Genomic DNA, 16,234 nt, shown 5'->3' with positions numbered 1-16,234 from the left:
CATTTGGAAAATAGTGCTGGTGACGTCAACGACGCCTTTCTGAAAGGTTGAAAGATTTTCAACTTGAGTGCTCGAAGCGGACAAAAGGCGGATCACTCGGGAAAAAAAGACACTGGGCGCTGCCCTTACGCTCTCTACTCATTGAAAACAATTTTTTTTAAAACGCTGACGCTCAGAAAAAAAAACGCTAGGTGGACATGGGGCCTTATGCCATCAAAATAATAACAGAGTATATACAGCAGACTTCTCAGAGAAACTTAACAGCATCCACAGCTGCCCACCTGCTGTCTTGATGCTCTGCCAACAAGCTTCTCTTTAAGTGTCTTCGGCTGTTTTGGCAACAGACATAGCAGCAATTAGTCAACCATGTCTTCTGTCATTATGTAATTTCCCTAATGCTTTTTTACAGCCTAACAACAGGGAAACATCTGTGATAAGTAACTGCAGACCTGCCTGTACTTTCGTTTTGTAAGTAAAGAAACTGACTGGTGAGATTTTTGTAATTAACACACTGAAGGACATTTATTTCAAGAAACTGAATCAGGGGATTTTAGCATCAGATCTTGACATGGTTCACAATACAATGTCATAAAGACTATGTTCACACTACAAGCCTTAATGGGAAAATCTGATTTATTGCTTAGATATGATTTTTGGCTAGTTTGGCTTTTCACATTAATTTTTAAATTTGGCCTGGTTAAGATTTTCCGTGTGAGCTGGTCACAGTCCTGAACTAAAAAGAAGACATAACACACAGCACATTGTTTATAGAAGTAAAAATGACGGCCACTGAAGTAAGCGTGGATTACACTTTCATGTTCAAATTGTGGAAGAGCAGAAAGAAAATCAACATTCGCGTTTGTACAGAGGTGCAAGTGGATGCAGAGGTGGTGCCAGGAGTCATGGGCTTGGGATGTCTTTTGCTTCACAGACAGAAATTTATTACAACATTTCAGGATGTTTAAGATAATTTTGAACTTTTTTTTTCAGCGTCTCTCTGTGATACTGTCAAGGCAGGAGTGACGCCAAAGTAGCATGCATTTCAACCTGACTGTTCAGACTGAGGTAACATCGCAAAAGATCTGAAATGTATCCGATTTTAGGACAACACATAACGGTAGCCCAAATCTGATTTGAAAAGATTAGATTCCATGTGGCTTGTGCTGGGCAAACTGTCATGAAAATGTAAGATCTGAGTTACATGTGCATTAAAAAAATCTGATTAGTCAGATTCTGTAACATTTGCCTGCAGTTATAATGTTGAATTAGGCTATGCATCATTAACGTAATATTTGTGTCTTGTTTAAGTAAAATGGAACATGGAGTTTTGTTTAGCCTTAACATGCCTCTTTTATATATTGAATTATGTAAAACAATGAACGATAATGCAGTTATGAATATGCAGAACTCTCAGTATCTTATAAGTTTTTTATTCTTGTGCCAACGATTGACTCAGATCTAACATGAGCCAACAAGTATGACTTACCTCTGTGTGATCTTGAGTGACCCTTCATAGAGGTAGGATCCTCACTCATTTTATGTAGTCACATACTGTGATTGTCCCCCATTGCAGCTGTTCTTGGGCAACTGATACTTCACTGAAATCAGCACATTTAAGATCAAACTATAGCAGCATGTTTTCCACCATCTCTTCTTTACTACAATTGTCATACTGTACCTACTTTAAGTGCAAAGTATGCCCTTGAAGTAGTACAGGTCATGGGGAAGGCCATCACAGTATAGATCCACTTTAATTAAATAGACTCTGCTTCAGTTCATAAACCTTTGTACCTGCAAGATTCATACATAATCATACAAGTGTCTTGCTTTGAATGATTTGATAGATTACATGTCTATTGTTTCCAAATTGGATTTTGTCATTTAAATCAACTACCTGCAGTAAAGAAAATGACTAGTTATGAGACTGTGCTCGGGTCTTGACAGCAAATACAGTAAGGCATTAATTAATGGTTACTATAAGGTATATGAAACAAAAGCTTGTGACAGGTCTATACGGATTCAATTCCAAATTCTAGCTATCTTTAATTATTGGTTACAGGTAAAAAATCTATTTAACAACTTTTGTACATCATAAGAAGTCAGAATTAATTATAAAAATGTCATGCAATAAGCCAAATGTCAAATACCAGAAATGGAAATGAAACAATTTCACCAAGAGGCACCTATGTCCCAGCTACTGCTGCTAATGGCTTATGTTTGTGTAATTATATCAGTTTATAAAGTAGGTTAACATTTTAGTCAATGACGAATATCTCTTTCATCTCTCCATTGGAAAAGGCAAAAATAAACATCGGGATGAGTCATCAGATACGTCAGATAAATCGAGAAAGCATCTTGTATTTAAAAAGGCTTATCTGAAGTCTTTCTTCCAAGATTAGATCAGGATTAAATTTAGACACTAGCAGGACAGAGGGATGCAAGAACTGTTTTGAACTCAGTGACCTGAATTGTCTCTTATTTTAAACTGAATCATCTGCATCCTTCTGATAAATAAACCTTTGCGTAACATATTTTCTGATCATTTAGTGTGGGTCTGTGGTGCTTTTTGTACTTTACGCTGACCTCTCTCTCACTATTTCTCTCTGCTGTGTCACCATCTGTGTCCCAAAATGACTCCTCTCTCACCAAACAGCACCCACTGGTTCCTTCTCCATCCTGCCAACGCCTAGGACAGCACGGCTCTGGAACGAACCATGATGACACTGGCGGGCGTGTCGCAGAGCTGAGAAAATGGAGTGACGATGATAAGGGAGAGCTAAAAAAAGGAAAATCAAAAGGAGTTAAAATGTGATTTACTTTCAATCAAAACCTGTTATAATGATTTTATCTCGCAAAGTGAAAACGTCTGGGTTCTGTTTTAGGTTTTGGATTTGGATTTGGTGGTTTTCTTTGACACTGAGATCGTAAACCGAACAATCATGGCAAACAAAACATTTGAGGACTTAACCTGCGGAAACACAAAGCAACATCTCTTCTGTTATATTCTTCACGATGTTCTATAGACTAAAAGGTTTCAAAAGGAAATAGTTCAGTAGATTGTAAATTAAAGACCTGATGAAAACCTAAAATATTGTATTATTGATTAATCTGTTTCAGGTCATAATTCAAGTTTTGAAGCTGCTCATAGACCCAGGATTTGACGCCTTTTTAACAAAAATATTTGATGTCAACATGTCAGCATGTTTGTATGTATAACTACAGTTTAAGAAGAACATTAAACAGAAGGAATTTCTACTTTACCATTTCATTAATTAGATCACTATTTCCAGCGTAGGACTCGTGTCAGATCCCGACGTTGGGCTGATGTCAGATCCCGACGTTGGGCAGACGTCAGATCCCGACGTTGGGCAGATGTCAGCGACGTTGACGACCTCTGGATTTACGTCACAAGAAAAGATGACTAACAACGATGAGAGAATGCTAATCTTTTTAGTCAGAAGCTTTGGTTCTTTTCCAGACGTTGGGCAGACATCAGATCCCAACGTTGGGCTGACGTCAGATCCCGACGTTGACGATCGCTGGATTTACGTCACAAAGAAAAGATGACTGACAACGATGAGTGAATGCTAATCTTTTTAGTCAGAAGCTTTGGTTCTTTTCTGCCAAGAAAATCTAGTCATACATATAAACTTGGTAGCTTTAAGTTATGATATGATGCCTTTCATAGGAAATTGTTACATGTGTGCTAGTAAACAGTTTAGTGTCAAAGTATGATGTTTCATCTCTAAATATATTGCTGAGCTACTTGTAAAATATTTGCTGGCAACTAATTATCTGAATTTATATTAAACCAATGCAAAAGAGGCCTGTTCTTTTTTTGAGATTTACTTCTTTGCAGCCACAAGTGTCCATTACATTAATGTTAAAGTCCATGAAAAATTTGGTTCTAATTCTTACATCTTTGTCAGAAAATAAAGTGTAGCTGAAGGATAGCACAGCATAGATATGATCTCAAAGTTGCATAAGAGATACAGCTGAACTTTCATACATTAAATACCCTGTTACCTGTTCTCTTGGGCCAATCAGAGAGGAGCTCTGTAATCAGAGCTAGATTGACTGTGCATCTTCCTCTCAGCCTAGACCAGTGGTTCTCAACTCCTCTAGCCTCAGGACCCACAACCAACTCCTCCGGGAAAAAATTGTGACCCAAATATCTGGTATTTTTCGACCATCAGATTTGTACCGACAGGAAAATTGTGCAGTTTGGACCTCAGTTGGTACAAATCAAGTGACAGAAGCAATAAACGGAACAAAAGAAATATGTTTAAAAACAGCTTAACAGACAGTTTTTTTTTCCAGGCACACGTTTGCAACCATCTGCGACCCACCAGTTGAGAACCACTAGCCTAGACATCAACATTTATCAAATAATCTACATTTTGGCATTGGAGACGGTATGCTCCATAACATAAGGATTTAACTTTTTTAGATAAGGAACAATTTTTTTTTGGAAGCAGATATAGTGAAATGCTGTCCATATAAGGGTAATTGATTGGTCACAAGAAAGGCTGCTAGTCGAGATTTTAAGAAATAATCTACTGAATGAATTGATCCCCAAGTATGATAGGATAATTGTTTTTTGAGAAATGGACAGGACAGATACAAACATCATCATATAAACTGTAGACACATTGTGGTTTTAATCTTATTAGTTAAGTGATTCTGCTATGTAGCAACTATTAGTCAAATAGCACCAAATTTATAATAGCCACTCGTCATATCTTTATATTTCCACCAAATATGGTAGCAATAACACAAAGTGTTGAGAAGATATGGCATTTTCTGTAACATTTGCTACTGGTGTCTCTCATTACATTTGAGCAGGCTTTGAGATCCTCTTGTGGCAAAACTGTGAAAAAGTGGAAAATAACTTGTTTCAGAGGTTTTTTGTACACAAATAGGTGACAATTTCTCAAAATCAGTTGGAGATGTAAGATGAAAAGAGATATGGACTGCAACTTATTGTGTCCTTAGTAATACAACCAGAAAGTGTAAAGTTAGTCTGATGAGCGGTTGTCCTGAAAATTGAAGGACATACAGATATTCTGCCATTTACAGTTTGATAAACCAGCATGTGCGCTTGACATCAGTTCACATTATATGTGTTTGGTATAACAAAGACTTGTGTGCAAGTGTGCATCAGAATGTCTTGAAACTGTGAAACGCTCATACACAGAATGACTAATACATTAAATGCAGATGTAAAAAAAAAAACAGGATTCATTTTTTGTTCACCATTTATTGTCTATAGTAACATGCATACTTGCTTACAGTTGGTTTTAGTGTGCATTACACAGTTTTATTTTGTTCCCTTGTCTATGTTATATTACCCCAAATGTACTTTACAGGCTTCCTTACCAAAAGTTTTACAACATGATTCATTTCTCACATTTTCAACACATAATGAAGTACTCTCACAAGCCAGTCGCCAAAGATACAAAAGATGTGGTCGATATTAAATCTCGGTCTCTGGTTACTTTTGCCTCCCAGATTTGATAACTATGGGCAAGAATTTCCAAAGTGGAAATGTTTGACAGAGCCAGCACGGATAACAGATAAAATCCCAGGTTTAACAGTCACAGCTTTACATTCTTTGAAGTTGAAAGGTCTCGAAGTGCTTGGATTTGAAATTGCTGACCATCTTTCAAGAAGGGATATACTGTTATCGATGGGTATTTTTTAAATTTTCCGAGTAACATTTGGCCCAGGTCTGTGCCAGATCCACATTCTAGCTGCTCATTGTGCTTCTCTACTCAATAATGGGTTTTAAAAAGGTCTTGGCCCAATTCTATATATTCTCATGGTGGCTATTTTTCTCAGATATCATACTATTGGTGGGAGGCTCAAAAGCCGCGTTAGAGAATGGCTAGTTGTATTACAGATTATAACTTCTCTTCATTTATAATGAAGAAGTAATGAATATATACCATACCAAGTTAAATCAAACTTACTCTACAACTCATATGCCTTTGGAGACAACAGCTAACACTAGAGTCCAACCACTTCCTAGCTAATATTAACATTTGATAGTGTTACACAGCACGATAGTTCAGTTAAAGTTAAACAAGTTGATGATTTTTCAGAGATATTTATGTCTCTGAATAAAAATATACAAATATTTATTGTCTCGGTCTCCCCCGGCCTTTGTCTCGATCTCTAAATGTCTTGCTCTTTTCGGTCAACACTTGTTAAAGGTAATGTAAGCTAGCTAGCTAGCAGTAATGCCAGCTAACAGTAGTGTTAGCGAGCCAAATGTTGTGTTAGCCAATGATTGGTTATTGCAGTAGATACGTTAGCTGTGGTGACTTAGATTTTACTATTATTATTTTATAGTTTTTCATCTAAGGTTTTGTACATTTTACAACCTGGACTACAGAGATACAACATGTGTAACACTATTTGAGCTTCCCATCCTAAGTGTGATGTAAGAGGAAAAATGGCCGCCATGCAAACATGGTACATTGCCAAAATCTTATACCAAACAATAATCTCTATTGTCCACTCTCTCATCCAGTCTCCAAAGTAGTGCAGCTGTTAGGCGAACCATTCCTCAACCATTGTGCGGTATTTATGTACAACAACTAAATAACAGGTTCTCAGTCATATCCCTTTGAGAATCATTTCTGTACTGAATTAATATTCAAAGGTTGACATCTGAATCACACAATATTCACGCATTCAAACCATCCGAGTCACATGGATTACACCGGCTGCCATCTTGGTTTCGTTATTAAAACTAACATAATAATTTGCGAATCTCGATTGATGTTTATAAAATTGGGTCAAACTGTTTAAGAAAAAAAGATTATCTTTACAGCTCAATTATTTACTTGTCTATGTTTAATTGTAAAGTAGGCTGGAGATACATTGTCCCTGTGAATAAGTGCTACACTCACCTCATAATGGATGAAACCAGGCCTAATTTGATTTTCTTTGGAGCAGGATATTTATTTATGAGAAACTAGATAATTTAATTGGGCTTCCAAATAAATACACTCAGTATAAGGAATCCTTCTTCCTCATAAATGGACCAAGAAATCACTGTTGACGTCAACCAGTGAAACAATATCAGTTAATGTCTTTCTGTACTGTGACCTGTTAGGGGGTCACGCTACACTTGACAGAAGTCTTTTCACCAAAGAAAAACTAAAAGGTAATCCGTGTTACACTGGACAGACAGACAAACTAACATCATCATCTACTTGAATCCTGTTTTTATTGGGATAGTTTGAAAGTGCTTTGGCTCGGGATTAAATTCAGAAAACGTGGATCTCTTTAAAAAGAGTGGATCTCTTTTTCTTTTTTGGGCGACTTTTCTGACATGTGCACAACTTCTTTATCATGAACGTCGATCCTGGCCTCGAGTAGAACCCTCCCCTCCCCCCCCACCCCCAAAATAAACCAAATTGCACAACTCACTGCAGCACATTTCAAAAGTAAAACCACATTATAAAAACACTACAGTCCAATCAGCTCATACCGAGAATTAGCCAAACCTATACTGAAAAGAGAGATAGATAATATACCGTATATTACTGTTGCAAGTCTCCTACACTTATAGTATTTATAGTCCAGGGGCTGCGTTCACAAAGCCTCCACGGACAGCAGTGCAGATCCAGGGTCGCGTATGACAGAGTGGACGTGAACTTTGACCCCGGGTCTAGTTGAGGAGCTTTGTGAGTGCATGTCCAGTGCTGTTAAGTGTGGAAGCATTTATATTAAGACCAATACCACAGCACACAGTCACTGGCTGAAATGTTAAGCTTCTGATTAATTATGAAAGAAAACCTTCAAAATAAAATATGAAACAAACCATAAAATAATGGCAGAAGCTCGCTCACTTGCTTTGTTTGTTCAATGCTGTGATATGGAGGCTGAATGATGATTGATCACAGAACTTTAACAAGCTCGGTTTAACAAATAAAACAGCTTAAATCTGGGAGGGTTGTGTCTTTTCTCACAGTTAAACGATGAATCTTTGTCAGAGGGAGATCTGCAGTTTATCACACTGTTAAATAATGAGTTCCAGGTCTACACTGGCATGAAGAGAGTTTGGCCTTCCAGTCGATTATTCCAAAACGATGAGAGAACCAGCATCATATTTCCCTCTGTACACACCTATTATTCCACTTGACTTCACATTTAGGAGTAAATCTTAAAAAAAAGAAGTGGCCGACTATGAAAGTTGTCCTGTTAGCTAACTTCCAAACATCGATGTTGCTGTGTGCAGGAAACTGAAATGTTGGTTCACGTGCATCGTCTTTGATAAATAACTAAATAAAAACATTAAAAATACATTTTTAAAACATTTTCAATCGTCATACTGGAGCATTTTAAATTCTCTTAGTAATTATCTTTTCTCACACATTGCATATAATTTCCTTATTATAGTTTATTATGTGTTTTCTTGAACACAAGTCTCTTGAAAAAGTCTGTTTGATTTCAATACGACGCGTTACACGAAGGATCCAACCAAATTTTAAATTATTATTCTTTTTTTTTAACAATTCAAATTTGGTTTGGGATTTTATTGTGTGCATCTTATTTTAAGTAATTGTTGGGGTTTTTATGCCTTTATAAGGACAGTAGATAGAGAAGGAAAGTGGAATTAGAGAATGGGGTTGTGTTTAGAATCGAACCTGGGTCCAAAGCCTCTGTACATTGGGTGTGCAACACAACCGCTAGGCTATTAAGCACCCCACTGTGTCGTCTTCTGTATTAAATTATTTTTCAAGAAACACTGTTCACTGTTTTACAGTGTATGTAGCTACAACTTGTGATGTAGCAGTACAAATAGGTGTGATGATTTTCTAAAATTTTACGTAGTTCTGAAGGTTATTTCCTAACTTTTCTTTGATTATTGAAGAAAAGTAATCAAATTCAACCCTCTAGCCTATCAAGCTAGGTACATCTGCAGGTACAGTTAGCCAGCAGGCTGCATAGTCATCCGTTACAGGCATTACAGCCACAGTTCACACTATACTATAGAGATCATTTTGGTGCTGATTCCACTGTCTCACGTCTGTTAAAGTGACCAATAAACCAAACTCTCACAGCGCCAGTGCAGCCTTTAAAGACCAGTGCACATGTTTCTTAAACAAGCACGGCCCGGCGAGGCAGCGTGATCCTCTAAGGAGCTATTTGTCCCTGATTTCCCTGACTTGTTTTCATAAATTCTCTCTCAACATTTTGGCAGATAAGTTAAGATTGCACGATCATTATTATTTTTTTCTTGTGCTATATCAAGTGTTTTGTAAACACATTAAGCCCTACTCCCTAGGGGGTCCACCCACCTACAGTTTGAGATCATGTAATAGTGCTAATAATTATCACTCAAATATGTAGGGGGGAGAAGAAGTTGGTGTGTTTGTTTTTTCACAGCTGAGTGTTAGTGGTTAACAACGAGCAGACGGGGGCGGGTGTAGCGCTGTACACACTGGGTGGTTAGACACACAGATCTAAAGGGTTTCAGTTGTTGTAAAGGCGTCGTCGGGGCAACAAAGCGGGGCTAAATTCACAGCCTGTTGCTGTACAAGTCTTGAATGTTCAAAATGCAGCACAATGGGGATGTCAGCATGTGTGTGATCGTATGAATGATTTCATTTTTTAGATTTTTTAAAATTGAAATATTAATCATGTGAAGTGAAACCCTTCATTTTCGACCCCAGTGTCTGAAGGTTTCTCTACTCGGTTTCCCTGTCCCCCCCTCACCCACCAAGCCTCCCCCCCGTCTTTTTCCTGCTCGTTCAAATATCTTTTAGTCGGACCACTCGTTCTCGTCGAGCTCAGAGTCGTCGTCGGACTCGCTGTACTCCACAGCGATACGGCGGGACAGGATGGTGGCCACGTCGTTGCCGACGGGCTCCCTCTTGGCCTCTTGCTCCCTCTGCTCCTGCACCTTTCTCAGCTGGATACCTGGAGGAGACGAAGGAAGGGTGGGAGGATGGTGTGTGTGTGGGGGGGGATGGAGGGGGTGAGCAGGGTTGTGAGTAGAAGTTCGGGGGACCCGGGCAAAATGTTCCTCCATGGGGGGGTCATGTGTAATGTTCTTTTTCTTAATGTTTAACTTGCAGCATATGGTTGGAATTTGTATCTATTTTATTTTGTCAAATTTAATATAAATAAAATTACATCTCATTTGCAGTTTTTTGTGAAGGTGTTTTCCTTTCTTGATGTACAAAAATGTTTTCCTTTTGTAATTTCTTTCATAATGTAAATACAGAAGGCCATAAGGTGATGACCGACCTTCAAACTCACACATAAATATTCATTGAGAATGTCCTTTTACAAATAGCATGAAACTGCTAATTTGCTAATTTAAAAGTAGGTAAATGGAATAACCAGGATTTAAGATTTTAAATTATGATAAAAAGATACAGCTGCAAGATAAATAACTAATAACTTTAAGAAGGAAAAAAAATAAAAACAATAATAATAATAAAATACATTTAATAACAATAATAGTTTTGCATACACAGGTGTATGTTAATGTGTATTATATATATGTAAATTGTACATATAGTAGCCTATATCAAATTGTGTGTATATATATATATATATATATATATAGATTGTATCAAATGTATAATTGTAAACATACTGTACCAAACTGTACAGATATAAGGATTGTATAAATAAATGTAAATATATGGATTGTATAAATATATAAATTATAAAAAATCATAGTATATCAAGTTGTATATATGTTTGGAAAATCATTGGATTGTAAATATCAAATATAGTATCATAAATATAGTATAGCAAATTGTATATAGATAGATTGTATATATAGAGAGAGATTATAAGGAACACAGGAAGTTAATTTAATTTAATAAATATTAATTATTGAGCTGTGGAAAAGGGGTAGGATTAAACAAGTTTTATACTTCTTCCTACTCCTTTTCAGGCATATCAACTGAATGTAATTTGCTTTTTTTCTTTCTTTGTGAAATAATTTGAACATTGTTTTTTGTTTATTGTATTTTCGTGCTTTTCATTTTGTTTTGTATTTTTTGTTTGATTTTATTTGATATGTCTGAAATAAATTGAATCAATTAATCAATTAATCAATTAAACTAGTTCTTACAGTGTCAAAATAAACTTTAGCTTGAGCTCTTAAAAAGACGTAACTATCAACACACTTACCTCTACGTATGGCAGCCAGCAGGTCGGAGCGGGCGTCGCTCATCGGGATCATCCCCAGCATGGTGGACTTCCTCGCCGCGGGCCCTGCATCCCCCGCTGCGTGGGGCGACGATGGGTGAGCGTGGAATCCAGTGGGGACTCCGGGCGGAGGAGGCGGAGGAGCAGCAGGGGGCGCGCCGGAGGGAGGGTGGGCGGGGGAGGGCACGTAGTTGGCCGGGGGAGGAGGAGGGGAAGGGGAGTAGGGACGGGAGAGGGCAGAGGATGTCGGCGGGACAGCAGAGGCGGCGGCGGCGGCGTTGGGAGGGACCGCGGCAGAGTCGAAGGCAGTCTGGGCGGAGGGGATGGTAGGCGGAGGTGGGGGAGGGGCAGGTGGGATATAATACTCGGGGATGGTGGAGGGTTGGCCGCTGGTGGGAGAGAAAAGATGGCGGGTTATAGAGCTACTCGGTTTCCCTTTCTGCCTTGAACGTTGAGCTAAGCTAACCGTGTCCAACGCTAACTTTATATTCAGTGTGTCATTACTTTTCTTTCACTATTCACAACAAAACAAATAATTTCATTTCCAATATATCCAAACAATTACTTGATACTCTTTATTGGCCGGGGTGCGGGGCTATACAATAACTCAGTGTTGGAGTTTAGTTTCATCAGTTATTTTGCTTCAATCCTGCAAAATCATTTTCTTATGCATCACAAATTGGAGTAACTTTCCTCTTTTCTCTAACATTCTTGTGTCCTTCTGTGCAAAACGGCGGACCAAGATTCAAATGAAGTACACGAGAGAGGGATATGAACTGTGTAAAGGGTAAATGTGTATTTTTAGAAGTCTCAGATCTTTTGTTTTATGGGGTTTTTGGGTCCTAGGAGGAGTCACGAAGAGACATTTAGAAAAAGGTGAGACAAATCCAATTTTAAATTCAAAGCAGCAGCCTGCTGACATTAGCCTGGCCTTTCTCGTTTCAACACTACGTTACATTTAGTCATTCTGTCATCGGCAAAAAGAGCGTACCCACCGACTGAACACCTTTCCAGATGATTAAGATTTGAGCCTTAGTTAGAAACACTTTAGTTTTCTGAATAAACCAAAAGTACTACAATGAAACTGATCATCTTAAACACTGGTTGACATTCAGGTATTTGTACATTTTAGGAATTCTACCACACAAAGATTCTGTTTATTATGGGAAATAATACTCAAACACAACAACATTAAAGAATAGTTATTAAACCTACCCATGCGCTGCCCGGTAATCCTTAACAGACTGCTGCCTCGGCCCGTTAACCGTTGGATCTCCACCGGCCTGGACCCCGTGTCCTGACGGGGTCCTGCCCAACGAAGCCGCATGCCGCCCTCCTGCCGCGGGCCCCGCTGCTCCGGGGGGCTGGTTGGCCGGCCTGAGTCCTCGGTCCAGTGACTGAGTCTGGGCCGCAGCGCTGAGGTGGTCTCTGGCTTGGAGGTCGGCGGGGTGGACGGTGCCGGGGGCCTGGTTGGGGGGGTGGCTGGGGCTGGCTGGATAAGAATCTGACGCCATTGACCTGAACAAAGAAGGGTGTTAAGTTGAAAGCTGTGTGAGTAATAACTGATAAGGATAAGGAATTAATTTTGTTTTGTGATAAATATAAGATAGTACTTTATTAGTCAGGAAGAAATCTGGTGCTAGATTACTAAAATTAAGATTGTATTTTCAGTCTTTTTTTTTTCTTTATCCTCATATTCTGTTTGTTTTTTGCATAAATCTCTGTGTTCCTGTAGCAGGAATCAAGTTGCCTCTTAAGCGTTCAATATTATTGTTATTATTATTTTTTCTCATGGTCCACTGAACAGCTCCTACATGTCACCTTTTGTACATTTTGTGTTTTTTATTATCATTTTTTTTTACATTTTTAAATTAAATTTTATATATTGTAATATCTTCTTATACTGTATTATTTAAGTTGTTGCTAGTTCTGCTTTATTTCTTTGTTCATTGTTTAGCACCAATACACCAAGTCAAATTCCTTGGATGTGTAAATGTACTTGCCAATAAACCCCGATTCTGATTCTCTCAAAAGGCTGGATGTCACATTTACATTGATGTGTTTTAAATCAGTTTAACCAGAAGAGGGCAGCAAAGAGCTTTAAAGAAAACAGTGGGTCGGTGTGTTAAGCTCATGCCTTCATTCATATTTACAGATGTGTGCTTAAAAGTGTGTATTAGGTGGTTTTGTAACACTATAAGCGGTTTATACTGCACCAATACTATTTATAGATTTTCAAGGCTTATATAAAATACTAAAAGTCACTCAAGTCTCAAGTAATTCTTTTAGGTCATCCACATGTAGAACCAATAACCTCCAAAAAAAAAAATAATCCTCAAAATGTGACAGCTTCTGTGGATACAAATTCAAATGAATGTCAAGTCCCTGGAGAGACTTGTTGTCAGGTTGGATTGTGTCAAGGTGACAGGACGTTTGTTTACCTGCTGTCAGGGGACAGGGAGCCTTCTGAGGACATGCCATGGTACGGGGATGGGGTGAGCCTGGCGTCTGGTCTGAACTCTTTGTCGTAAGCCAGGACGTTCCACTCCTGGCGTCTGTTACGAGCCTTACGCACCTTTGGAAGTAAAACACAGGAAGTGTACATTTCTGTTTTTATGATACAGGTTACCATTCATGTGAAAGTAACTTCCTCAAACCATGCCTGTTAACAAATGCATGACAAAAGAGAGTGTGTCATAGTTTATACTGAAGGAAGTAAAATTGGTTAAAAGGTCCATCCGTCACCAATTTATTTATCTATCCACCAACTTCCTGTCTGTCTGTCAGTCAATCCGTCCATCCAGCTCCATGTTAATGGCCATTGGAGACTGGCTCACTTACTTGACACTGAATGACTTTCATAAACATTTATTGAAAACGTTTTTTTCAGAGTGATAAATTGTTCCACATATTGGCACCACTATCTGCTCTTTAAATCTACTCATGAAATCTGAGTTCATGGAGTTCTTTTACTGGCTGGCTCAGCACCAGCGTCACATTCGTTTCTTCTTCAGGACCGTTTGCAGTTCAATCAATTCTGCAATCCATACTGCTGCAGTGGTGATTAGCTCATTTGCAGCACTGATGTGCAGAGCAGAAGTAAATGACACAGATGTAGGGTAAGATATGGCACACGTCCAAATGACTGCTATGACGCTTGGGAATTGGTTTTAGGTGAGTGGTTAGAGCCTGCACCCTACACAGAGGCTACAGTCATTGATGCAGCTGCCAAGGGTATGACCTCTAACCTCGGGCCCTTTGCTGCCTGTCATTGTCAGTGTTTTTTGATAATTTTGCACTATCTGCTTTTTAAACATTGCGATACATATATAAATAACACAACTCAGAAGGTCAACATATTATATTCAGGTCTAATTACAGATTTTTTCCTCAACAGTTTATAGGTTCTTGCTTTAAATTACACATATTTTTATCCCTGCAGGGTTATGTACATTTTTAATTGCACAGTTTAAGTTTGTTTCATCTAGGGGTATTCTTTAAATCTTTTTTTCAGGTTAATATATATGTATGGGAGGGGGGCGTCGGTTTTGTGGTTTAATTTGTAACAAATGTTTCATGTCATGTACGTCTTTGTAACCTGCTACTGGATGCTTTGAATTTCCCTCGGGATCAATAAAGTATCTATCTATCTATTCATTAGCATTCATTAGCCGAAATAGTATGCAATGTTAAGGCAGTTTGTAATTGGTCAACAAAGCAAACAATCAGGTTAAAGTTTGCCAAATGCTGATTTTAGACTTTGGCAAATTTACTTTTTTTTACAAATTTGGGAAAATATTAAAAGAAATAATTCATGTAAATTCACAGTTTTTAAATCTTTACATTAAGATTTAGTGAACACATCCTCCTTTACCTTCTTCACCTCTCTGCCCGGGTCCTCAACCTGCTTCTGCTGCTCCTGAAACAGACACAGAGGCAGACAGAGAGAAGGATAAAAGACAGGGCAGAAAGTTGGTCATCGATCACTGGTTTCTGCAGGGCAGTGGGAGGAAACAGGACCCCATCACCAGCTCTTTTAACATGAAGGTAATAATTCACACTGAGCGAAACCACACACTCACACAGACTAGTCTACACATGAACACCCGGACACTACTGACACAAGAAGAATGATGGACCAAGAAAAAACGTCTGGGAACACGGGACAGGAAGCAAACCAAACACGGAGGGTTAGAGAGCAGGTGAGGTGGTGAGCGAACGCAACACACACAAACACACACACACACACATAGAGAGGGAGGGTGAGTGTCTGTGTGCTTTAGTGTTACTGGATTGGTCTGTTTGAATGATGTCTTACCTGAGTTTGTCTAAATGATTTGATAGTGTATTGTGTGTTAGAGGGGTATGTTTGGGGTAAAGTGAAAGGGCAGGTTAGGGGGGGTCGGGGTTATCTTACAGAGATGGACAGGGGGCTCCTGGGTGGGGCTTGTCTGGAGTGGGGCCTGTCAGGGTGGGCCGGACAGCCCTATGGAAACATGGGAGAAAGACAAGCTGGTGTGTTAAGACTGAGCAGAGGAGAAAGAGGAGGAAGGAAGGGCGGGGTGTTTGTCTTGGAAGGAGAAGCTACTCCTTAGTTTCAAAAGAAGAAGAAGTAAAGTGCAGAGAAGTTGGAGCAATCCTCCTGCAGATGGTTTTCAAACCTGTTGTTGTTTTATTTTTTTTATGGAAAAAAAAAATGTTTTTAGAGGGATTTTATTCTTCCAATTTTCCAGATTGAAGGGAGGGAACAGAAAACATGTGAGCAGCATTAACTTGGACAGAAATATTGACAAATCGCAGCAAAACACATACAGCAGCAGTTGTTCAGGGGCTCCTGACTTTGAATGAAAAGGGATTAGCACTAAAATATTTAATAAATCTGTGCCAGTCAAAGAGAAAACTTTGTGAAAAAAAAGTTTAAAGGCTATATATGTGATTTTTCAGACTTAAATGTAATAGAAATCAAGTATATACTCTGAAAATAACTCTGTGAGGCATGACTGTCTACAATGAGTGTAACACCCGAGTCCCACTGTCTGTGATGCTTTCA

At 38.7% G+C, this 16,234-nt stretch overlaps 1 protein-coding gene across 3 annotated transcripts in view; it reads right to left on the bottom strand.

The window, feature by feature from the left end:
* Nucleotides 1-5,445: 5,445 nt before the first annotated feature.
* The window catches only part of zgc:109889 (uncharacterized protein LOC553542 homolog), a 39,578-nt gene continuing 28,789 nt past the window's right edge, over nucleotides 5,446-16,234 (bottom strand). For 2 of the 3 annotated variants that reach the window (XM_065950478.1, XM_065950477.1), the window contains exons 6-11: nucleotides 15,602-15,670; nucleotides 15,059-15,103; nucleotides 13,626-13,759; nucleotides 12,400-12,702; nucleotides 11,167-11,573; nucleotides 5,446-9,936 (exon numbers count right to left, since the gene is read on the bottom strand). In XM_065950478.1, the coding sequence (XP_065806550.1) occupies nucleotides 9,779-9,936; nucleotides 11,167-11,573; nucleotides 12,400-12,702; nucleotides 13,626-13,759; nucleotides 15,059-15,103; nucleotides 15,602-15,670 (1,116 nt within the window). In that variant the 3' untranslated portion in view covers nucleotides 5,446-9,778. The remainder of the gene's footprint in view (nucleotides 9,937-11,166; nucleotides 11,574-12,399; nucleotides 12,703-13,625; nucleotides 13,760-15,058; nucleotides 15,104-15,601; nucleotides 15,671-16,234) is intronic. The other variant, XM_065950479.1, reaches the window with a different exon arrangement.

Source organism: Labrus bergylta, chromosome 22 (assembly GCF_963930695.1).
Source record: "Labrus bergylta chromosome 22, fLabBer1.1, whole genome shotgun sequence".
NCBI classification, from domain to species: Eukaryota; Metazoa; Chordata; class Actinopteri; order Labriformes; family Labridae; genus Labrus; species Labrus bergylta.
The sequence above is the reverse complement of the archived record's forward strand: the minus strand, read 5'-3'. Positions and strand labels throughout refer to the sequence as shown.